We start from the raw sequence: 25,401 nt of genomic DNA, 5'->3' as shown, positions 1-25,401 counted from the left end.
CAGCTATCTCTACTTCAGTCTAATAAGCATCTCTCACTGAACCCTGATCTCCCCTTCCACGACCAGTCCTGACTCCTCCAGCCTATTCTCAGCAGACTGACCAAGGTGATTCTATTAAAATGTAGGGCAGATCACATCACTCTTCTATTTAAAACTCTCCAGTGGCTTCTGGTCATTCTCTCGTAAAAGTCAAAGTTCTTACCATGAATTAATTAGGCCCCACGATTGACCTCTGTGCCCTCTCCCTTGCAGTCCTTCTGCTCTAGCCACACCGGCCTCCTAGCTGCTCCTGCTCTTGCCTAAAGACCTCATGTGCTTTCCTTCGGCCCAGACTGCTGTTTCCCCAAATAGCCGCATTCATCATTTGTTTGCCTCCTTCAGGTCTTTGCTCAAACATCACCTTTCTCTCTCGGGCCTTCCTTGACTACTGTTAAAATTGCAGTGCCCCATCCCAACCACCTTCTCTGGTTTCTCTTTCTCTACAGTACTATTTCTTTCTGTCTCTAGGTGTTTCTGATTTATTTTCTGTCTCCTTCACCTTCAGAATGTGAGCTCTGTGAGTGATAGGATCTCTGTTACCTGAAATATTCCTAGTGTCCAGGTCAGCACCTGGAGCAACAGTGTGTTAGTTGCTCAGTGGTGTCCAACTCTTTGCGATACCATGGACTGTAGCCCACCAGGCTCTCCTGTCCATTTTCCAGGCAAGAATACTGGAGTGGGTTGCCACTCCCTTCTCTAGGGATCTTCCCAATCCAGGGATCAAACCTGGGTCTGCTGCACTGGGAGCAGATTCTTTACCATCTGAGCTACCAGGGAAGTCCACAGTAGGTACTCAGGATACACTTGCTAGCTGTAGGATGCTGTATGTCTCTACCAAAGAACACGGCTTGCATGTGAGCTCCAGAAAACCAATTTTCCAGATAGGGATCAGATCCGTCTCTTTACAGAGCTGAAGGAATGGCTAGAAGTTTGACCACCTGCCTGCCCCTGGTGGTGGGTAAAGCTTTCATTAGGAGTCCCTCACCATCCAGTCAGACCACACCTCTTGCCCTTAGAACCGAACATGTAAAATTGAGATCCTGTGCTACATTTTTACTACTGATTCACAAGTATTCTTTTTACTCAGTAATTAGTATGCAGCTTTTCATGAAATGCCTCTGTTTAATATATGTTAGTCATGATTAAGCTGATAAATTATTTGTAGTAATAAAAGTCTTTAAGATTGCCATACTATCATCTCAAGAGATGCAAACATTTCTTCCCCTTTCTACTCATGTTAAATAAGTTCACATTTAAAATAAATAATTGCTGCCTACCCCACAGTAACACATGTTGCTTTCATCAGGGGTTGAAGCAAAATTCTGGCAGCACTGATGTGGAGGTAGCTACCCACTCGCCTGCTGAGAGTACTTACTGGCTGCTTCTTGAGAAGTGGCACCTAACTCAGTAGGGCACAGCGGCAGATTTCCCTAAATCTGAGGACATACTTGAGAATGCAAAATTTCACTCTCCCGGTTCTGGTACAGAAAAGGACAAAAGTGCCCACAGTTTTTTCACCCCCCTCCATATATTCCAATGAGAAATACAGAAAAAAAAATTGTAAAATTTATTCACAATGTACAAGTTAAGGTGAATAAAACAGCTGGCAATGGCATCTTGCCTCTGAGTTGGATTTATAAAAATATTAGTGAGCTCAGTTTGCTATATTTTGCTATTTCATTTGGGGAATGATGAAGAGAGTCTTTTATAATTATAAAACTTGAGACTTCGATGTCATTTATCACAATATCGTCTGGAATTCTGAAAATGTTCTGTCAGGGATGACTTGGACATTTCAGGACTTGACATTTGAAGGAAGTTGGGTAACCGAATATCATAATGGTATCTTTTTCCTATGTACACCCTGTCATTCAAGGCATAGAGTTTATCTGCAATGTCACTGCCAATTAAAACCGAAAACAGGCGGGAGATATAACGATGCTGAGCCAAGAGCAAGTATAATTTCTTTCTCCTCCAAGACACATATCGACAATCAGTTTCTGCTGTGAGGGTTACCTAAAAAAACATAAGACCACACATAAACAGAGGTTAGGAAGCAAGAAATGGCCTGCCCTTTTTCTTGGCCCCAAATTTTAAATGAATTTCTCATGCTGATTTTAATGTTAAAACCCACAGTATATCATAAAACATAGCGGAAGTACAAAATTTATTACTATGTATGTAATTTATAACATGAATAATCACAGTGTTGTGCCCATCTCCAGTTCATCTGTTTCTAAATTTAGATATCTATTTTTTACATTTTATTGAAGTGAGAGCTACTTGATATTAAAAAGTAATAAAGTTGGCTAATGTTGGGGAAATATTTCCATGTCTGTCCTGAAGACTGTGGACATTTAACCCTAATCCATTTCCTGTAGTACTGAATATAATTAACCTAATCCACATATGTGTATGATTCTATATATATAAAACACACATGTATGTTATATGAATTAACCAGAGGAAAACAAATGCCATAATAGAACCTACCGAAAGGATTATCTTTTAATACTACCAGATATGGCAGCATAGTAATGACATTTTGTTTAGCATTTTGTTGCTAGAAAACAACTGAAATTCATCACATTTTGAATTTTAAAAGTCACTTATTTTGTCATAAGGACAGATTTTCATTCTTGGTGTTTTTCTAAACTGTGACAGGTGGCAGTGTTTAGAGTCAAATATCAGTTAATTATATTTTAATTCCCATGTACTCAGTTAAGCAAAGGAAAATTTAAGAATATTTATCACAGACTTCTTTCTGTCCTATGGGATACCCAATCTTCTCCTTGTTGCTGTACCTATAAAGTGACATTAATCAGTAAGACTCAAACAGAATGGGGAAGACATGCATGCTACCAAGTACATTCCAAAGTTAAGTATAAATTACTCCTATGTCATCGGCTGCTCTGTTTGCTTGTTTGCCTGTTTTTAAACAGGCAGCGTTTATCTGGTTGAAAGAGGCAGTGTTCCCAGTGTGGTCCAGTTATCCCTTACCTGAAAAGTGCCTTCCTCTGTGGGTTTCAGTGAGTCCCATTCAGGAGAATCCAGGAACTGGAAGGGGAAAATGTAATGCAGAAATTCGCCATCAACTGTCACTCTGATCCTACCCAGACACAAAGGACATCAGTCAGGAGGGAAGGAGAAAGAACTAAATTGGTGACAAGGGCAGGGAACACTATTTCTGATCTCTGATGATTCTTTTGGCTTTTAAAATCTTGAAGGGCAAAATATTAAATTCACACATTAATAAGTGACAAAAATCTCCTGTAAAATTTATGTACTGCTGTTCCTCCCATAGTTAGGATTCTGGAACAGTGGATGAAATTCATCAGAAAATTCATCAATTGATATGTGCCCGTTTAGGTGTGTATAATATATTACAATTACAAGTTTCAATGCACTCAGTCAGATTTTAAATTAAGTAGAACTCTGAAGAACATAAAAACGTACCACTGGAAATACCTCTGTAAACTATTTAACCTTTTAAAAAACATGAATAATCACATTCCTATTTCTCCCCCAAACTTTTTTTCAAAATTTATATATAGTACATTTCCCCTTTGAGCAAGTGGGCATTTGCTAGAAATTACTGAAAAAAAAGTGATCATTATAAAATTTAAATGTTCTCTATTACTTAAAAGAATGCCCTAATAGAAAGTTTCAAATACTTTGTATGCTAAATAACTCTAAGTATTCTATTCATTCAAACTGGCATCATCTTTTTCTTGACTCTAAGTGATTAGTTTGGAAACAAATAGCATATCCAGACAAACCAATTCATACCTTTGATTTTTACAAAGAAATATTAAGACTAAATTATATCCTCCTTCAAGTAAATGGTACCATGTATTCTAAATGCCTATGTAAACGACTCATGCGTCAAGGGTTTTCTCATGCCTCAGAGTACTAAATGCTGCTGAGGACTATGCTATGTTGAGATAGGAAGAAAAGAAACAAAAGTTAGTAAGTAATAAAGCGGAAAGACACACAAGTGCCAAGGGTACAAACCTTCCTGAGACAAGCAGGGAGAGTTTGTCGATGGAGGTTTTCCCCTGCATGGCGTAACAGTGCTCCTTTTCCAGAGTAACCACTTCTGAGCTCATAGCAATAGTTCTGAAGTCAGGCAAAGAGGTCCCCAGAGGCTGGAAGAGGGAGCTGTACAACAGCTGAAATTCTCGGGCAAAGGTTATGCTGTGAACTTGATAGGCAATGTGAACAAACCGTATGAAGCAGATGACAAACAGTATAAAATTCCAGGAAAACATGTCGGCTGCACAGACATCCACCCAGGCCCAGACAGCAGAACAGAGAAAACCCAATCCCAGCAGACTGAAGACGTAAAGGAGCCCGAAGAATCCACTGCCACCCATGAAACCTACTACAAATAAAATGCTGGCTAGATGATAGATGGCTCCTTCAGCCTCCTGCTTCCAGATGGTGCAGACAGGGTGTTCATCAATTAGGTTCTTCCATAAACTTGAATTTCCTTCCATGGCCGTAGTACTGTCTGGTTCACTTTTCAGTTGATATTAAATAATATCAAAGCAAATAATTAAGTCCTTTGCTTTTCCATCATCAGAGTTGAGTCTTCACAAAACCAGAGAAAGCCCAGACACTGGAGCTCGGGTGATTATGGGTTTGGTGTTTGTGGATCTTGAAAAACTAAGAATCCCATGCTAGCATCCTTAAGTTCATCTGGGCTTCTCATTGAGTTCTAGCTGACAAATATGTTGTTGTTGCCTATGTAAGAAATAAAAACAGGATTCTAATTAAACAGAATTGAAAAGTGTATTTAATGAATCACCAGCATTTTACTTATTCAAGTTGACATCCTACTTTCTATGAAGTTAAAATATATTCAATACAAATACTGAAAGTATTACATTTCTAGGATAGAAAAAATGCATATTTTCAAGTTAGGCTTAATTATAAATAATTTACAGAAATTTTAGTATTTGTTACAATTAGCTAACTATGTATTTTTCAAGAAAGCTAAGTGCTATAATCAGCTGGTTTCTATAACAGTAATTCAGTGCACCTCAGAATCTTTCATGATAGTGACTAAAAATGCAGATTTATAGACTGTTTCCAGATATACTGAGTCAGAAATCTCTAAGGGTGGGGCCTCAGTGTTGGTACTTTGAACAAGCTCCCCACATGATTCTGATGCATCAATTCACGTCTTCCATGGCCCACCCTTTTAGAGATGTTGTTTGACAATATGTTATTCACTCTTTACAAATGAAGAATTTGAGGCTCAGAGAGACTAATTTATCCTAGGCCACACAGTGGTTGATGGCAGAGCAGAACTTCAGCACGTAAGCCTGCATGCCAGATCCAATCATGAGGTCTCTCGTGAGAGAGATTTTAAAATAGTCACCGTAAGGAGCCCTAATCAATAAATGTAAGAAACACACCATTAGGAGTCAGGTTTTAAGAGTACATGGTAGACTGTGAAAATGTTTAATTAGATCAAAATTATTTGAGAAATATAAATTCAGTTCTCCTTTACTGTATTAGAGGCTCTTTCAGGCTAACGGTTGCATCTATATAACTAAATAAATAATATTAAAGTTCCTGCAACTTACACATTTATTTGCCAGATGGTCAAAAATGTTAGTGACTAGTTCCTCTGCACATATATTCTCTACCCTTTCAGCCATATGGTAAAAATGCTAATATGTGATCTCATTCAGGAGAGATTTAACTATGATGACAGAGTTGTAGGATAGATATCATTTATCACCAAGTTTCTTAACAATGAATGGTTTCAATATGAAGCATTCATTGGATTGATTTTTTTGAAACCAAGATAACATTCAAGAACCTTGAACTTGTGTGCTATATTGTTTTTGAGATAGATTTTTTCTAGAACACCTGGTAATAAAATACCAAATAACATAGATCTAGTCTTATAGAAAAAAAGTACCTACAGAGGTGAAAATGACTTAGCTGAAATAAAAAAAGGACCAGCATTTTACTACCAACAGAACTAGAGATGAAAATAAAGAAGCTGATACTGCTCAAGTTCCTGGTTTTTCATCCTGGATAGTGATTCTCTTCTCAGCAAGGAATGACTTTAAGAACATCACCAGGTGAATCATTAAAACAAGAAAAAATAACACAGAACTATAACTGACAACCGTATTATTTCTACTTATGCTGCTTTTAAATGCAAACATTCTGCATCCCTCTAATTATCACTCCACCCATCCCTCTGTGAGGGGTGAGACTCAAGGCCGACTGACACTCTGAACATGTTTCCCTTCTCTTCTTTAAACAAAACCCAAAGTCATATATCACTGCATATTCACAACAAAGAAACATTTTTTAAAAATACAATGAGTAGTTGAGAAGTGTGACATGCAGACCGCAAATGTCAGTCTCCCTGCTGTTTTACTTTTAAAACTCAAGTATTTTAAGTTAATGCCTCAAGATGCCAAGCAAATAGCCACAAAAGTAATATTAAAAAGCACTACCAGTGGAGCTCTGAACTTGGATTTGAACCTCTTGGAAATGTAAAATCCTCAACAAATTGCTAAAATGATGCTAATGTGAAATTTAGCATTATGTTTGTGGTAATTCAGAGTTTATTGGAATCTTACCCCTTAAACTCTTGACTTGGGGAATAATATACTGGGCCACCTGCATTCCTGGAGTGTGACCCATTATAATTATATGAGGAACTTTGTTTCTGGCCCTTTCCAGTCAGCTTCTGTTTCAGTAAGCTGCCACCAAACCACCTTCCTACCCTTGATCCTGTATCACTCAACAAAGAGTGCTGACTTGCCCTGATTAGATTGCTCCACACCCAGGCTTTCTCCACTTGGTGTGTTTTTATTCAGTCACCAAAACAGATGTACTTTATTAGAAGAAGAACTGACAGGGGCAGGTGACAAGCCCGAGTGTTCCTCTGCCATGTGCCAGCAGCCCTGTATGAATGCTGAACACGACTCATCAACCAGCTGCCTGTGTCAAAGCCTGTGGGCCTGAAGTCATGTTTTGCGGTAAATAAATGCTGGAATGCCAAAGGAGCACAATGGATTTCTTACGTAGTTGATCTTCCCTGCAAAAGAAGTTAACACATGGGGATACAAACGATGGAGACAAAGTGCAAATAAACATACTTCCCCTTTTTACTCTTTACATCGTCAGAGCCTGAGTTCAAAGGAATAAGGACATGTAAAGGCAGACACAAGAATGCTCAACTAAATGTGATATAAATTGGGTGGCACAGTGATGGAGATTAACTTGAAATGGCAGTTACGGGTTCAGAACGTGTACATTTATTATCTCACAGCATCACACTTACTGCCACGAGCGAGGCAGTATCTAAACCGTCATGCTCAGCTTACAAATGAGAAAGGTGGAGCCCAAGGCAGGTTAAGTAACTTGCTTCAGGTAAAAGTCACAGTAAGTCACAAAGCTGGAAGTTCAAGTCCTCTTCCGCTCAGCTTCATGCTCTTCCCAGCAGGCAGTGTGTCTTTCAAGGCTGCAGATCTGATTTAATGTGTTGGGAGACCAGTTGAATAATCTGCCAGGACGGTTTGCCAGGAAAATAATAATCCTAACAGTGGATATTTGAGACAGGCTCTATCTGCTTGTCCAGTTCAGTTCATTATGCTTAGAATACCACCAGGGACATAGACATAGAAAGCCACTCATGAAATAATCTTCTGTTTTACTGTTCAACACTGACTCATTTCCTCTTCTTGATTCCAAAATTATTAAAGGGCAAAGACAAATGTTTTTGTATTTTAGACCCTTGGCACTAAGGGAATGTGGATTGAACACACTGATACAGAGGAACAAGTCCTCTCTTTTCCATCCTCACTCTATCCAGGACAACAGATGTTCTAACAGATGTCACCTAGGGGAACAGAAGTGGAGGATTTCTTGACTGAGGGGTTGTTTAAGATGTCCGGCACAACTCCAAATTCATAGGAGAATCCTTCTGTCTTCTTACAATGTTCAGTTCCTTAAGAGCAGCTGAATTCCTGATTTCATTAAAACAACTCTGGTAGCTTGTGGTATTATGTTAGTTGTGGTTGCTAGGCAACCTAGAAGATCAAAATTCTATCAATATTATCCTTATTAATTGGAATCATATCCCAGCTTTGGTATGTGTTACATATGGAGAAGATCATTTTCTCTACTTAAACCTTTAAGTATGTATACTACTCAGCAACTATGTACCAGACATTTAAAAAATTATTTAATCTGCACAACAACCCCATGAGGAAGGTACTATTATCTCCATCCCACAGATGAGAAGATTGAAACTCAGAGAAGGCAAGTAAATTGTACAAGGTCACCACACTGTTCATATTGGAACTAAGATTCCATCCAGGTCTGTCTGACTCTGAAACTCACTGTCTAAACCATATCATTCTGCTTCCACAGTACCAGGATTCAGAAAATGTAGACTTTCGTTTCCTCCTTGCTACTTAGATGAACTTAGACATATTTATTCATCAGTAAAGCAGAGGTAATGTCACCTATTGTGTCTACTTTAAAGGGTCCTGGAACATCCAAATGAGAAAATCTATATTAAAAATTCTTAGCAGATTTTATTCTTTTAATTTCTCAGTCTTTTGGGAGCACTTATCTTGTTATTTTTTAATTTTTATTGGAGTACAGTTGTTTTACAATGTTGTGTTAGTTTCTTCTGTATAGCAAAGTGAATCAGCTATATTGTTGTTCAGTTGCCCAGTCATGTCCAACTCTTTGCGACCCCATGGACTGCAGCACACCAGGCCTTCCTGTCCCTCACCATCTCCTGAAGCTTGCCCCAGTTCATGTTCATTGCATTGGTGATGCCATCCAGCCATCTCATCCTCTGAAACCCTCTTCTCCTCTGCCTTCAATTTTTCCCAGTATCAGGAAGAGGAATCAGCTATATGTATACATATAGTTCCTCTTTTTCTGGATTTCCTTCCCATTTAGATCACCATAGAGCACTGGGTAGAGTTCCTTGTGCTATACAGTAGGGTCTCATTAGTAATCTATTTTATACACAGTAGTGTATATATGTCAATCCCAATCTCCCAATTCATTGCACCCCTTCCCTCCCTTGGGGTCTATACATTTGTTTTCTGCATCTGTATCTCTATTTCTGCTTTGTAACTACAGATTCCACATATATGTGTTAATAGTTTTTCTCATTCTGACTTACTTCACTCTGTATGACAGTCTCTAGGCCCATCCATGTATCTGCAAATGACCCAGTTTCATTCCTTTTTATGGCTGAATAGTATTCCATTGTATATACGTACCACATCTTTATCCATTCCTCTGTTGATGGACGTTTAGGTTGTTTCCATATCCTGGCTATTGTAAATAGTGCTGCAATGAACATTGGGGTGCATGTTTCTTTGAATTAAAGTTTTCTCTGGGTATATTCCCAGTAGTAGAATTGTTGGATCACATGGAAGTTCTCTTTTTCGTTTTTAAGAAACCTCCATACTGTTCTCCATAGTGGTTCTACCAGTTTATTGATACATTTTTATCAACAGTGCAAGAACATTCCCTTTTCTCTATACCCTCTCCAGCATTTATTGTTTGTAGATTTTGTGATGTTGGCCATTTGGACAGGTGTGAATTGATATTTCATTGTAGTTTTGATTTGCATTTCTCTAATAATTAAAGATATTGAGCATCTTTTTATGTGTTTGTTGGCCATCTGTATGGCCAGCTCATCTTTGAAGAAATGTCTGTTTAGGTCTTCTGCCCATTTTTTGATTCAGTTTTTTTTTTTTATTTTATTGAGCAGATTTTTAAATAACAGAGAAATGGCATTGCTGTACTTGTTGCTTGTTTGCTACAGAGCTGAGCCATTTGAAGATATAGATTTTAAAAGCTTTCTTCAGAGGATTTCAATAGAAGACAAACCATCCTTATGTTCTAAATTCTAAACTTACTTATTTCTGCAGGAGTGATCTGTCTTATTCTTCCCTATGTTGTGTCCTGACCACCCAGAACTAACCTATCCTTGAGTAAAGAAACCAGTCTCTGGAAGCCAGTAACAATCGGAATCACCCAGGGACCTGTTAAAATGCCCCTTCCCTGGCCCCACCCCAGAATAACTGAGCCAGGGAGGGACCCAGACAGATGCCTTTCTAATAGGCTCTCAGTTGATTTTTTTTTTTTTTTTTGATGTGTTCATTTACTTTAATAACACTACATTTACCATGTTATCACCATGGAATGTAAATTCAGGTTAGACGAGAATTTCACAAGTACAACAAAGCATTTTGTGATATACCAAAGTTTGTATAATGTCTGACCAAACCAGCTTGCTCATCAATGACTTCCATTATAGGGATTTTATTTAGTTGATGATACTTTTGGAGAAAATAAACATACTGCACACATTTTAAAAGTGTTTTTTCATTTACCTTTACATTAGCACTTAAAATACATGTTTCAAAATAATTTAAAATTATTCTAATTTAACAGCAGCAAAATATAATTCTGCAATTACTAAAGAGCTAAAAGGGATCCACAAGTTAAGTTACTCTCATGTTTATAACTATGATTCTAAAATAAATACTACTTCAAAGTGGCTCTGTTACCAGCTTTTTAGTGTTGGTTTAAAAACACACACAGACTTCCAGGGAGGTTTGTAATGTTGTATTCCATGCACTGTTCTGAAAGGGTTCCTCAAGAGCCAACCAGTCCATAAAACAGTACTCAGTCCACAAGGCCATCAGAAAGTTAAATTAACTGGGATAAATAGGATTCCTACATTACATCAAAAGCATATGATATTCTGCAGCAACTGGGAGCATTTTCAGGATTGGCATGTTGTCTTCTTTAGAACTAATTTCAACAGAAGAGTTTAAGAAGGTGGATAGGTACCACTATCAAGTGTATTTAAAAGTGACATGTTTCTTTTGTGCTGGTCTGACTCCCCTGAATGACCTAGCTAGTGAACTAGTCACCAGTAACTTGGTCACCAGGCAAATCAAGCCTGCAAGAAAGGAGGCCAATTTTCAAATTACCATGTTCTTGTCTGACCCAAACAATTTATTTTCAGCATAAACATATAACCTCAATATGAGATGTCTAACTATAGCAAGCACCACCAAGACGACCAAGACAGCATCTCCTCTTCTAAGGTTTAGGTTTCCCCCAGAATTCTTGATACAGGGAATAGCCCATACCAAGAGTCATTGCTCCCACAACAAAGCCTTGGGCTGCCACACGCATGTGGATCAGGTGAACAGACATTTTAGTATGTCCCCTGCTCTTCAATCTATATAATCCATATGCAACAATTGCTGCAAAACATGCCATTCCAATGGGGACAAATGGTGCCTCTCTAGCTTTTCGGATAAGTTTAGATCCCTGATCTTCATCATATGAATAAAGAGAAATATCTGTGTCGCTTGACATAGTGATTGAAGAATCTTCAGACAACTTCAAGACGTTTCAGGTTCCTACCGGATTCTCAGTTGATTTTTTTTTAACTTTTTATTTTGTATTGGGGTATAGCTGATTAACAATGTTTTGATAGTTTCAGATGAACAGCAAAGGGAACTCAGCCATACATATACAGGCACATCTTCACACCAGGTTTGTGACTGGGGCCCTGCTCTGGAAATTGTTTAATTATTTACGGACTGTAGGGGGACCCAGGCACTGGCATTTTTCCACAGACTTCCCATTGATTTTGTTGTGCAACCAGGGTTAAGAACTTTTAGGGGGATGGGGTAAGAGACACTAGAACATTCTATAGAGTAAAGGATCTGGATTTTAATCCTTCTTTTTCAGGGGCTGGAAAGGCACATTTTCTCTTGTGTTTCTCACTACCATGCTTGCTCAGGTCAGGAGGCATTTTCTTCCTCACACTCATCTCTGAGGGGGCTCAAGGTTTGTGCATGTTCTGCATCAGCCTTTCCTTAACACGGTGGCTGAAGTGCACTTTCTAGGCTCTGAATTTTTATGGCCTTTACTATCTGTCTACATGGCTTCCACTGTATATTATATTGAACATAATATATATTTTCTTTTTAATTTTTTTTAAGGTATGTATTTATTTGGCTGTACCGGGCCTTAGTTGTGGCATGCGGGATCCTTTTTAGTTGAGGCATGTGAAATCTATATTTGCAGCATGTGGGTTCTAGTTCCCTGACCAGGGATCAAATCCAGGCCCCCTGCATCAGGAGCTCAGAGTCTTAACCACTAGACCAGTAGGGAAACTTGTTTTCCTTTTTAAAGCATCATAATTTGTTTATTCTTTCAGTTGGGGTACATATTTAAGTAATATTTTAAAGAATCTCATGTAGATAGTGTGTATATTTTTAAATATTGGCTTTATTAATTGGTCATTTATATATATATATATGATATAAATAGTGTTCAGGTAGAAAAACAATGTTTAGAATATAGTTTTGGAACAAGCAGGTTAATAGCCAGGAAGCCCAAGTGAGATATGACCGATACCTGAATCAATGGGTTAGGTGTTGGACAAAGAAAGAAAGAAAAGCATGTATTATATTAACCATGAAGAAGAAATGAAAGGAAGACGTGTCTCTGCTGAGACAGAAGAACAGAGAAGGGATGAAGACACTTTGGAGTTATAAGAGATCCTGAAGCTTGGAAAGAAATCAGAGGAAGTTTGGGGGCAGGGGACTCGCTTTGAGTCATGTTTAACCTGATGCACCTGGTCTAGCAACAGAGTTCACAGCAGAAGATAAGGTGCGGGATGGAGGTATATTTAACAGTTGTCCTAAATTACACAGGACAACACTGAATAAGGATTGGAGCTGATGAAATTATCTAGAAAGTGAGTACAAAGAGAAATGAGAATTGAAGTTAAATGCCCATGACCAGAAGCCTTAGAATCTTAGGGTTGTGCTGGCCACTGCAGGAGCCATCAGCCACACGTAACCACTGAGCCCCTAAAATGTAACTGGTCTGAAGTAAGATGCGTTGGTCTCAATGGATTTCAGAGACAGTACAAAGATTAGGAATACATCATTAATAATTTCTTTATTGGTTATGTGCTGAAATGATAATGTTTTGGAAATACTGGGTTAAATTAAACATATTATTAAAGTTAATTTCACCCATTTCTTATTTGTTAATGTGCTACTAGAGAATTTTAAATTATGTATATGGTTGCATTATATTTCTCTTGGACAGTGCTAGTCTAGATCCTCTCAAGGAAAGAAGAAATTAATTTCTTCATCATGCCAAGACTTGGCATGATGCTGTACAAACAGTGCATATGTATAGTATATAAATGTATAAATATGGAAGAATTATCTAAGATTAAGAGCAGAGAGTTGATGTAAATGTAAATGATTTTGGCTACAGTGTTCATATGCTACAGTCAGTCAGATGTTATCCAAGGCATCGATGTGTCACCATCTGGCTTCTGCCTATAGAGATGGCCAACCCCACTAAGCTCTTGGCTCCTTTATTCTACCAAGGAAAACGGTACTTTTTTCTTTTGCCTTAGGAAGAATCCTACTTTCTTAAGCAATTATATTACATGGTCTCATTTTCTCATTTCATCTTCTGATCTCAGGTAGACAGTCTCATAAATTTTATGCTGGAGATTGGATTGTGGCCTTCTAGATTCCAGAAGATCCACACAAGCTTTGGGGGGTTTTCACATAATACCTGTCTCTTCATGCACCACTAGGCTCCCAGGCTGGAATATGCCTTTGACTTTTTATACCAATGAAAGCTTGGCTTCACTTGAGACTCAAGGAAATTAGAGAACCTGCCCACAAGCTATGCCAGGCTTCTCTGATTCTCTTGTCTCAGCTAAAGCCACATTTGATTATTTCTAGCCATGTTTGGTTTCTCACTTTATCACCTATGGTGGTAGGGAGAATTCTAAGATTCCTACCCTGCTCATACACAGGTCCTGTAATCCCCTTTCCTTGAGTCTTCCCATTGAATGGCATTCCCATGTGAAAGGCATGGCATAGAGGGTACCTTGATTAGGTAACATGTTCTGGCCAATGGGACTGGAATAGTCATGTCTGTGATTATGTTAAGCCATGTAAGATTCACTATAGGACTGGAAATTAGACAAACATATTCTTACTAGCCTAGAAAAAAGCAACACCATGCTGTGAACTGCCTGTGGGGGCCACTAGGCAAGGAACTGCAGGCAGTCTCTGTGAGCTGAAAGAAGTACCCAACCAAAAGTTACCAGAATAATGGGGACCTCAGTCCTTCAACCACAAGGAGCTGAATTCTGCCAATTACCTGGAAATTTTGGGAGAGGATCCTAGACTTCAAATGAGGAGTGCAGTCTAGTTGATAACCTGAATTGCAAGCTTGTAAAACCCTGAGCTGAGGATCCATTCTAGCTATGCCTAGACTTCTGACTCACAAAAACTGTGAGATAGTAAATTTGTATTGTTTTAAGCCACTAAGTTTGTGGTAATTTGTTACAAAGCAATAGAAAATGAATATACACACTTACGAATATCCACTATAACTGAGGCTTTTCACTAAGGTAATAACTACATTTTACGATGGACTTGAAATACAGGTCTATGGAGAAGAAGACAATCCTCGTGAGATTTCTATTAGGAAAATCAAGTAATAACAGGTCTTTAATCATATCTGGAAAACAAGACAGGATAAGTGGCCCTGGGAATTATATTTAAATTAACTGTACCACTTTATAGGTTTTTCTTTCATGGAGTCCAGTGGCCCCAACACTATTAAGCATCTGTACATGTGGGCAACTTATAGAATGCTTATGTCATTCATATGTTGTTGTTTGGGGTCCCTGGTGGCTGAGATGGTAAAGAATCTGCCTGCAATGCAGATAACCAGGGTTTGATCCCTGGGCCGGGAAGATCCTCTGGAGAAGGAAATGGCAACCCACTCCAGTATTCTTGCCTGAGAAATCCCATGGACAGAGGAGCCTGGCGAGCTTAAGTCATGTGTGACTCTTTTGTGACCCCATGGACTGTAGCCTGCCAGGCTCCTCTGTCCATGGGATTTCCCAGGCAAGAATATTGGAGTGGGCTGCCACTTTCTTCTCCAGGGGATCTTCCCAACCCAGGGATCAAACCTGCGTCTCCCGCATTAGCAGGCGAATTCTTTACCGCTGAGCCACCAGGGAAGCCTGTATGTCATTCATATACCAATCTCCAAAATTCCTGGAATACCATGTTTCCTTGGTTAACATTTAGCTGGATCAATTCTTTGCAAAATTGAGCCATACATGTATGGCAAATACTTGATGTTTCAAACATATCCAGTGAATAATACTAAGAAAAAAAAAAAAGCCCATAGAAACTCAAAACAAATAGCTACATAATTTGAATTGTGACTCCACCAAATTTAGATGAGTTGAGCAATGGGAATTAATGAAGTAACTATGTGCCATCTTCTTAATCCTCATATACTATTACTACTAGTAGTACTACCAACGCTGTTACTATCAGCACCTAATATTTACTGAACACTTACTATGTGCCAGGCACATGTCTAAGAGCCCTAAAATGCTATGTCACTTAATCCTCACAACTTTTTGAAGTAGGCAAATTTATCTCCCCATTTTACAGATGAGAAATCTAAAGTCTAGGTTGCTTAAGGATACAATATTGATAGAACCCAGACTCACTCTCAGGCAGGTGGATGCCAAGGCTCTGCTGTCTTAACCCTCATGACTTAACTGCTTCACGTACAGTTTGAATCTAAATATCTGGACTTACTGGAGCAAATCACAGCATTCTTGTTTTCTCACTTCAGTCCTAGATTCAGTGAATTTAAATGTTTTCTTAAGAAATTACAAATTTTCAGGTGGGAGGATGAAATAGGTGAGTGGGGTTGAGATGTACAAACCTCCAGTTACAAAATAAATGAGTCGTGTCTAAAATGTACAGTCTGGGGAATATAGTTGACAATTATATCTTTTTTAAAAATTGGAGGATAATTGCTTTATAATGTTATGCTGGTGTCTGCTGTCCAACAACGTGAATTAGCCATAAGTATACATATATCACCTCCCTCCTGAGTCTCCCTCCTAACTCCTCCATCCTACCCGTCTAGGTCATCACAGAACACCGAGCTGAGCTCCCTGTGCTACGCAGAAGCTTCTCACTAGCTATCTGTTTTATACATGGTAGTGTATATATGTCAGTATTACTCTCTAAAGCATCCCCCCTTCTCCTTCCCCCACTATGTCCAGCAAGTCTGTTCTCTATGTTTGCGTCTCTATTCCTGGCCTGCAAATAGGTCCATCAACACCATTTTTCTAGATTCCATATATATGTGCTACTATATGGTATTGGTCTTCCTCTTTCTGACTTACTTCTAGGCTCTAGGTTTGTCCACCTCACAAGAACTGACTCAAATGCATTTCTTTTTATGGCTAAGTAATATTCCATTGTATATATGTACCACTAACTTCTTTATCCATCCATCTGTTGATGGACATCTAAGTTGCTTCCATGTCCTGGCTTTGTAAATAGTGCTGCTGTGAACACTGGAATACATGTGTCTTTTCAAATTATGGTTTTCTCAGGGTATATGCCCAGTAGTTGGATTGCTGAGTCAAATGGTAGTTTATTCCTGTTTTTTTTTTTTTTAATGAATCTCCACAGTGGCTGTATTAACAACTTATTAATACATTCCCACCAAAAGTGCAAGAGGGTTCCCTTTCCTTCCCACCCTCTCCAACATTTATTGCTTATAAATTTTTTGATGATGGCAATTCTGACTGGTGTGAGATGATATACCTCATTGTAGTTTTGATTTGCGTTTGTCTAATAATGAGTGATGTGGCGCGTCTTTTCATGTGTTTGTTGGCCATCTGTATGTCTTCTTCAGAGAAATATCTGTTTAGATCTTCTGCCAATTTTTTGATTGGGTTATTTGTTTTTCGGATATTGAGCTGCATGAGCTGGTTGTATATTTTGGAGATTAATCCTTTGTCTTTTATTTCATTTGCTATTGTTTTCTCCCATTATGAGGGTTGTCTTTTCATGTTGTTTTTAGTTTCCTTTGCTGTGCAAAAACTTTTAAGTAGGTCCCATTTATTTATTTTTGTTTTTATTTTCATTACTTTAGGAGGTGGGTCAAAGAAGATCTGTGCCAAAGAGTGTTCCGCCTATGTTTCCCTCTAAGAGTTTTATAGTTTCTGGCCTTACATTTAGGTCTTTAATCCATTTTGAATTTATTTTTGTGTATGGTGTTAGTAAGTGTTCTAATTTTATTCTTTTACATGCAGCTGTCCAGTTTTCCTAGCACCACTTATTGAAGAGGCTATCTTTTCTTTATTGTATATTCTTGCCTCCTTTGTCAAAGATAAGGTGCCCATAGATGCATGAGCTTATCTCTGTGCTTTCTATCTTGTTCCATTGATATATACTTTTGTTTTTGTGCCAGTACCATACTGTCTTGATTACTGTAGCTTTATAGAATAGACTGAAATCAGGAAGGTTGATTCCTCCAGCTTTGTTTTTCTTTCTCAAGATTGCTTTAGTTATCAGGGGTCTTTTGTGTTTCCATACAAAGACAATTATATAATATTAATCTTTGTATGTTGACAGATGGTAACCAGACTTATCATGGTGGTCATTTTGAGATATATAGAAATATCAACTCACTATGCTGTGCACCAGAAACTAACATAGTGTCATAGGTCAATTATATTTCAAAAATGAAGAAACTCTTAGAAAAAAAAGTCAAATTTGTGGTTATCAGAGGCAGGAGTTGGGGGAAGGTTGTCAAAAGGCAGAAACTCCCAGTTATACGGTAAATAAGTACTAAGGCAACATGATAAAAATAGTTAACACTGCTGTATGTTATATATGTGAAAGTTTCTAAGAAAAATCCTAAGTGCTCTTATCACAAGGAAAAGTATTTTTTCTGTTTCTCTAATTTGTATCCATATGGGATGATAGACTTTCACTAAACTTAATGTAGTAATAATCATTTTATGATGGAAATTAGACTATTATGTAGATCATCTTAAAGTCATACAGTGCTGTATGTCAGCTGTATTTCAGTAAAACTGAAAGAAAAAAAGCAATTACAATTTTTGGAGCAACAGAAGGACAGGAGGTTGAGTCACTCAGTGCCCTATAATTCTTAATGTGAAGAAACAGCTATAAACCTCTCCTTCATAAGCTTATCATTTAACTGCTTTAAACGAATAATCCCCATACTCTGCTTCAAGTTCTTTTGACTTCTCCATGTTCTGGAAATGGCTAAAGGCACAAGCAGGAAAACATTCACTTTCAGTCAGCTGCAGTCACGTCATGCAGTAAGTTCACCAGAGACTCCTGATGAAAGATGCAAGAGAAGCTGGACTCACAGATGCATGAAAGTCTTTCCTTGATATGCATCCAAGGAAGACACCTTCACTTAGTTCTCCTCCAAGTGTCCTGCACACAGCAAATGAATTCACTTTTTCTATGTTTACTTCATGTTCCTTCCTGGCAAACACACCTAATAAGCTCATGTGTGCTAGCTAATTGGCTGTAATCTTTCCTTTGTCATTTTTTTGAGCTTAATGAGCAGGTGGATCACACACACCAGGGTCAGCAATGTTTGAAACCACCAAACCAGCCACTCCTGGTGCTACTAGGAGCATTTCTGCAAGGAATTCCATTTCCTTTTGAGTGTTTATAGGGACAGGAGCTTTTTCTTTGTGAGAAAAATTGTTCACTGGTTCTCCTTCCTGTCATGATCTTCAGTGTGGATTACTCCCTTACTCCTGCTGCTCAGGAAATACTGCACATTCTCTTCTTTCAAAATATTTGATTATCTCAAGCTTCTCTTCAGTGTTTAAGCTGTCCTTTTGCATGCACTCTTTGACATTTTTGAATCAAGATGCTTAAATATTCTTGGGATATTAAATGAGTGTTTTTCTATAGAAAAATGCATAAGTGCAAAAGAGTAACAAAACACAATCTTGCAGGATATCACTCAGTGAACCAAGGTAGCTCGTAATGTTTGAGCTCTGTGTGTGTTATATTCCTATAGGGCTTGGTTAGCTGGTTGCAGTTTAATGTGTTCAGCTGGTGTTTCTGACTGAGCAAATCATTGAATAAGTTAGTACAAAATTTGCATCATGCTTGAATTGTTACTAACATTTCAGTTGCATTGGAATGATGCTGGTTTTCAAAATAAGCATTATAGCATAATTGACTGTATCATCAACTTTCAAATAGACAAGAACACATTAATAATTAACATATGTAAGAATTCAACAAATCCCTGCCCTCATGGAGCTTGCATTTTAGTGAAATTCAAATATTGACACCATTTAAGCCCAGTTTCAAATTATGAGATCTAAGATAATCTAAAAATACATTTTATATGCAAATAAGCTACTTAAAACTCATTAAAAGTCAGTTGTTGCATACTGAATTTTTAAATAAATGCTATATTTTAAAAGACAAACTAAAGTCTTAAAAATCAAAATGCAACCAAGTTGTTTCTTAGAAATTCAAGACCAAAAGCAACAAACAAGCCCTAAAATGTTGTATGTGTCACAGGTAATCAAGTAGCATATTACATATTAATATGCCTGTATTCTTCTATTTGTATAAATGCAAGGGCATGTGGAGTGATTTTTTACTTAATGCTAAGAAAGGTTATTCCTGGATGGCAGGACACTACTTTTTTCTTTGCATATACCTATATTGTTTGCTTCCTTTATACTAATCTTATAAAACTAAAAGGTGATTTTATGTTAATTTGAAAAATTTTAAATACAAAGATATCAGAGAAGAAATATCCATGAACCCAACAACCAAAATTATCAAATATCAACACTGTCATATTTTTGGATCTTTTTAAAATAACAAAAGGTTCCACAAGAAATTAAAGATCACCACAGACTACTCTCTAGTGCCATTCCTCACCCATCTACTCCCTCTATAAAACTGCATTTCTTTCCTGTCCATATAGAATAATTTTTATAATTGCAATTAAAAATGTTAGGCTAGACTAGAAATGTATCTTATGAGTTTTTCAGCTTTACGCTAATTTTTTTCTGATGAATAATTTTGAACATATTCCAAAATAGAGAAAATAATGTATAATAACCCGTCTATATACCCATTACCTAGATTCAGCACTCATCAAGGTTTTGCCACATGGAAGTTTTGAAATCAAAAGCAGAAAACTGTAACCTACTGTTCATCCTACAATTTGTTCAGTCAATAAACAACCACCTACTAAGGAAGACAGGGAGAACTGAGATTAGCTATGTTCTCACTATGTGCTGCGCACTGGGTCTTGTCTACACTGACCCACTGAGGAGTCACAACAACTCTGCCACTCAAATAGTATCATTAGCATTCTTCAGAGTGGAAAATGAGGCTTGGAAAGATGAAAGTTCTTCCAAAGGCCCAGCTGCTTGCTCTTCTCTCTAGACCGTAAATCCCTCCTCCCCCACCAATTTCAGTATGTGTGAAAGAGTCACTAGAGGTTATTCTGTTGAAAAATACAAAATGAGAAGGTCTCACTTTGTAGTTGTGTGAATTGATCCCTCAATTCTCTGAGCTGGAGGAGGGTCCAGCGTTGTTATGGGAGTTTTAAGTCAGCAACTTTTGTTATTATTTAATTTATAAGATAACCTGTTGTAACTTTCACTTTAAGATATTTTCCTCTAACTATTAAGATAAAAGAGAGGAATGTTTTCTCTTTTCCTTTAAAAAAAATCTCATTAATGATTCAATACACTTTTGTAAATTCTTACTTATTCTCTATAGCTAATAATCCCAGCTGACCAACACCCATAATTACAGAAACCAATTTCAGTTGCAGTTTGCGGGCTTGCAAATATATCACAGACATTTTCCAAAGCAGTTTTGAAACTTCTTGCCTGTCATGTCACTTACGTGTTGTTATGCTCATATGCTGCAGCAAATGCTTCATAACCATTCTTGATCTTTCCTGGGGACTCTTCAGAAAGCAGACATGAATGCTCCAGTGTATCAACCCTATTAGTCAGTCTTGTGATAAGAAGCATGGGGTTTGGGTTTCCCCTGACACATATTTATTTAATAGCATAGACTGTCATCATTTAGAAGCCCAGGATGTACAATGATTCAGCTATTTTGAGAAACTGATGAGATTAAAGAAACTCAATTATCAAATGTCTCCCAGCTTATATGTATAAAATTTTAGTAGAACAGATAACATCTTATTCTAGATTTCACTTAATATTTGTATCCCAAACTCTTCAAAAGACAAACCCAGTCTCCCAGAGAAGGAAAGAACCTTAAAGATCATGTGGGATCAGACAGACCTCTTCATCTGGCAAATGTGGAAAGAGATCCAGTATTTATTTTGCTAATATTTTGTTTCAGGTAGTTCTTGTTTGGTTTTCAGTTGCCACAAAGAACAGTGCCAAGTTCCTGTATTGTCACACCAGGGAGTTGTTTGTGCAACAGTCCCTGGTATTAAAAATAACGGAAAAGAAAATAGCCACTAAACTTGAGCATGATCAGAGAGACAGCAGTAAATTTTTTAAGGCTGCCATAAAACTCAACTGCAACGTGCAAGCTTGCAAACTGAAAATACTTAACCACAAGAATTGGAGTAAAAAGTCAGGAAGGAAGGTTGTCACATTCTAGAAGTTCAGTAAATCAAATTAGTTTATGTTCAAAAGTGGGTTTCTAATTCTGCTTTCCCACTTATTTACATATACAACTTTTCCACTTTTTGCAAAATGTCTCCTGACTAAAAATGTTTTCGTGTGTGTGCCATAGCCATATTACTGTATTTGATTCTGTGCCTTTAATCTTTTCTTAAAATACAGACCCTCAAAATACATATCTCTGTAACCGACCTTGGTGAGGAGGTAGTTTAGTGGTTTTCAAATGTCTTTCCCTTTCTTTCCTTCCCTTCCCCTTGCCCAGGGGGATTCCCCAAATAGAGTAAACAGGTCAGCGTGACCTTGGATGTGGCCGCTTTCTGGGTCCCAAACTCAACGGGAACACCCTGCCCTGCTCAGACTTTTTGCCCAGGGAAGCTTCTCGTCTCTGCCCGACTTCCCCAAGGCCAACCGAAGGCTGTCAGGGCCCCCGAAGCAGCTTTTCTCCCTCTAAAATCCGACCTTTGGGGGGTCTCCAAGGTGCTGCCCGGGGCAAGAGTGGGTCCAATAGCAGATGTAGGAAGAAGATTCACCTCTGTGGGCGGAGGACCCGAGCGCCTAGGACCGGTGCGCCGACCCCAGCGGGCCAGCCTCCAGCGGCACCCGCGCGGACCCCCGGACTCGCCGCTGGCCGGAGCAGGGCCAGAGCGGGAGGCAGGTGGCAGCGCCGTGCAAGCAGGGGCACAGGGAGCGAAGCGCGCTGCTAGGGGGTCTGCAGGTCGTGATCCCCTTCCAGGAGCGGGGCCAGGACAGAGAACCGCACCCGGCAAGAGGCCCCAGTGCCGCAAGGTGTGAGGGTGCAGACGGCGGCGGAAGGGTGGCGGCCGAGGCGCCCCGGCTCCTCCTTACCTGGCCTTTCCCGGTCTCACGCAGAGCTCCAGCCTCGCGCCCGCAGAAGTTTCCCAGCCGAGTGCATCGGGCCCCCCCGACCAGCGCGAAGTCCCTGTTGCCCGGCTCACGCGCTCCCGGCTACCCGGCGCCGGTGCCCGCCCTGCACCCGGGCGCTCAGTGACCGCAGCCCGGTTCCGGAGCGGCGCGGTGGCGCAGGCGGGGGCCGGGCACGAGCGCGCGCCCCGGGGACCGCGGGGAGGGCGGGGTGGCGGCGGCAGGAACGGCGCGGGGCCCGGGTAGCCCCAGCCTCCAGGGAGTCGTCGGACTGCTGATCAACCTAGCCATTGAGCGGCGGAACAAAGTTTGCAAAGATGGGTCTCTAGTGAACGCAGCTTACAGTTGTAAAACGAACCTCGTGTTCACTATATGCCAGGCAGAGGACCATGGGGTTCACTCCTTGGATGGGAAGGGAAGCAAGTGTACTTCTGCCCTCTCTACCCCACCCCCACTGTAAACAAAATGAGATCAGTGACTGGAATGGGGATGGGAATATTTGGGTAAAGAGGGCACAGAACAGTTAATATCTTGATTCAAATCAATGAATGTCTCCAAGGCAAATGGATGAAGAGCATGGACAATAATAGAAGAAAAAAAATTTAAATACAGATGATCCCCACAAAAAAGTTCGTTAGTAATGAGCCCTAATGCATACAACTTAAGGCAGAAATCAAATGCATTTTTTCCCTCCCATGAAGTTAGTGAAGTTTTCTTTGGTTTTGGTGATCAGACTCTGGTGGTTGGTGAGGGAACAGTGAAACACAACCTACTTGAGAATTTGCATCTCCTCCCTTCTCTCAGCACCCTCGCTCATGTTCTATAACTGTTCTGGTTGCAGTGATTCCAGGAACATTTACTGAATAATCAGGGGCTCTTTTGGTCCCTAGAATAGCCATTAAAGTAATATAAATGGTAAAAATTAACTTCTTTTAATGGATACCAGGACTGAGGGGCAAAAAGTACCTGTATTCCTATACTCTATATGGGGCTGGAAACCGCATGTGTTCCAGGCCTTTGCTGTTGTGCTTCATTCTAGGGATTTACTCAGAAATGTTGGAAATCCAGTTTAAATTGGATATGGCTGGGGAAGTAAGAAGGTCAGGAGGTTTGACATCAGATGTATTTGAAACTGCTAAGTGGCATTTCAAGAGGTTCCAAGGAGCTGCAGTCCTTTACGTCTCAGCACAAAAATAATTCTTCGATAGGCAAAGTGATAGATAAGAGGTGATAGGACGCTTGTGAGGCTTATCAGTGGGCAGGTGAGAGGGTGCCACACTGAGAACTTAGTGGGCTACAGTTTTATAAAATAGGAAAAATAGGTAAGGAGGAAAGACAACTTTCTCCCTTATTCTTAAGTAGGTATCATGCTTGCATCATTAGCTCCTCCCCCAGGTTGGGCAAGGAAGTCTTTTTGTCCCTATATGGTCAAGCTAGGACTGTCATGGCAGAAATGGAAAAATTATTTCAAGTCTCAGTACAATGGGCATCTTTCACTTTGAAATGTCACCTTTCCATAAACTGCTGTTCTTTATGTGCAGAAAGCATGTTCTATGGATCATCTGCTTACTGAGCTCACTGGGCAGGATGTGGGGCTCATGCCACCATTGTTCTTTGTTATGTCTTGTGCTTCTCTTCCACGGTTTTGTTGCTAAGCAAGCCTGCTTGGTTTTGTGGTTGAGTCATCCTGCTTCCTTGAGTAATCATTACTACAGGGGTTGCCCATATTTATTTCTACTTACAATCCTCTAGTGTGGTTAACTATTTAATCACCTACTTTGTTTACTCTGTCCCTATCATATTCTGGGTTTAGATTTACTTCTTATTTAGTATTATATGTTACATTTTTTAAGGATTATATTCATGGTCATTTTTAACTTAAAAATTCCAAAGCAGCAAAAGATATGATTGTTCAGTAGATTGTAAGGTGGCTTCATGAATTCCTGCTGACTCCTGGCATTCACACCTTTTGGGATCCCCCTCCCCTTGAGTGCATCTGGGACTTGTGACTTGCTTGTAAAACAATAAATATAGCACAGGTGGTGGATGTCACTCTTGTGACTACATTATGTTTCAAAAGACTTGGTCTTGCTAGCCAACTCTCTCTAGAGACCATCTGATCTGGCTTGATGAAGTAAGCAGCCATGCTGGGAAAGTCCACTAGTCAAGGAATTGTAGGTGACCTCTAGGAGCAGCCTCCAACCAGAAAGAAGCCAGTGCCCTGGGATACTACAAGCACAGGGAAATTAATTCTGTCAGACATCTAAGTGACCTTAGAAATGTTCTTCCCCACTCAATCCTCCTGATGAGAATGCAGACCAGAGCACACCTTAATTTTGAGTTTGTAAAACCCAAAACCCTAAGCAGAGGACCCAGTTAAGCCTTGTCTGGACTCCTGTCCCACCAAAAATGTGAGATAATAATTGTGAGTTATTTCAAGTCATTAAGTTTTTAGTAACTAATATAGCTTGTTTGTGTGGTTCCGTTTTTTAACATATTAGTAATATAGTTTCTTCTTTGATAAACTTTGTGTTAAATATTACTGTCCTGTTGCATTTTAATTTTTTCTTTCTTACTCCTTCACATATATGTCTCTACCTTGATTTTCGTTGCAAAGTCATGAGACAAAAACTCTAATGAACTTCAGTGAGGTATCATATCACACCAGTCAGAATGGCTAATTATCAAAAAATCTATAAACAATAAAGATGCTTTTTTATTGCTGGAGAGGATGTGGAGAAAGGAAACTGTCTTGCACTGTGGTGGAAATGTAAATTGATACGCCTGCTATGGAAATTCCTTAAAAAACTAGGAACACAAACTACCATGTGACCCAACAATCCCACTCCTCAGCATATACCTGAGAAAACCACAAT

The 25,401-nt window shown here is 39.2% G+C and overlaps 1 protein-coding gene, 1 long non-coding RNA gene and 1 pseudogene across 6 annotated transcripts in view; 1 reads left to right on the top strand and 2 right to left on the bottom strand.

The window, feature by feature from the left end:
- Positions 1 to 25,401, top strand: part of LOC147365911 (uncharacterized) — a 64,191-nt gene that overhangs the window by 19,007 nt on the left and 19,783 nt on the right. The gene's annotated exons all lie outside the window — the stretch shown is intronic.
- POPDC3 (popeye domain cAMP effector 3) lies at positions 1,593 to 22,650 on the bottom strand. Of its 4 annotated transcripts, none has more exons than XM_086317539.1 (4): positions 22,490 to 22,650; positions 4,054 to 4,785; positions 3,040 to 3,148; positions 1,593 to 2,055 (listed from the first exon to the last, which is right to left on the bottom strand). In XM_086317539.1, the coding sequence occupies exons 2-4, from the start codon at positions 4,536 to 4,538 to the stop codon at positions 1,774 to 1,776; spliced, it is 876 nt and encodes a 291-aa protein (XP_086173665.1). In that variant the 5' UTR covers positions 4,539 to 4,785; positions 22,490 to 22,650; the 3' UTR covers positions 1,593 to 1,773. The 4 variants fall into 4 exon arrangements, with proteins under 4 accessions (XP_086173665.1, XP_086173667.1, XP_086173668.1 ...); XM_086317541.1 differs by having other exon boundaries at positions 3,040 to 3,096; XM_086317542.1 differs by lacking the exon at positions 22,490 to 22,650 and adding an exon at positions 20,883 to 21,550 and having other exon boundaries at positions 3,040 to 3,096.
- LOC147365913 (HIG1 domain family member 1A, mitochondrial pseudogene) lies at positions 9,210 to 11,457 on the bottom strand (annotated as a pseudogene). Its single transcript, XR_015133019.1, has one exon. The product of XR_015133019.1 is annotated as an HIG1 domain family member 1A, mitochondrial pseudogene (transcript).

Source organism: Bos grunniens, chromosome 9 (genome assembly GCF_055505025.1).
Source record: "Bos grunniens cultivar Pamir isolate PY7600 chromosome 9, Bosgru_T2T1.0, whole genome shotgun sequence".
Lineage (NCBI taxonomy): Eukaryota > Metazoa > Chordata > Mammalia > Artiodactyla > Bovidae > Bos > Bos grunniens.
The sequence above is the reverse complement of the archived record's forward strand: the minus strand, read 5'-3'. Positions and strand labels throughout refer to the sequence as shown.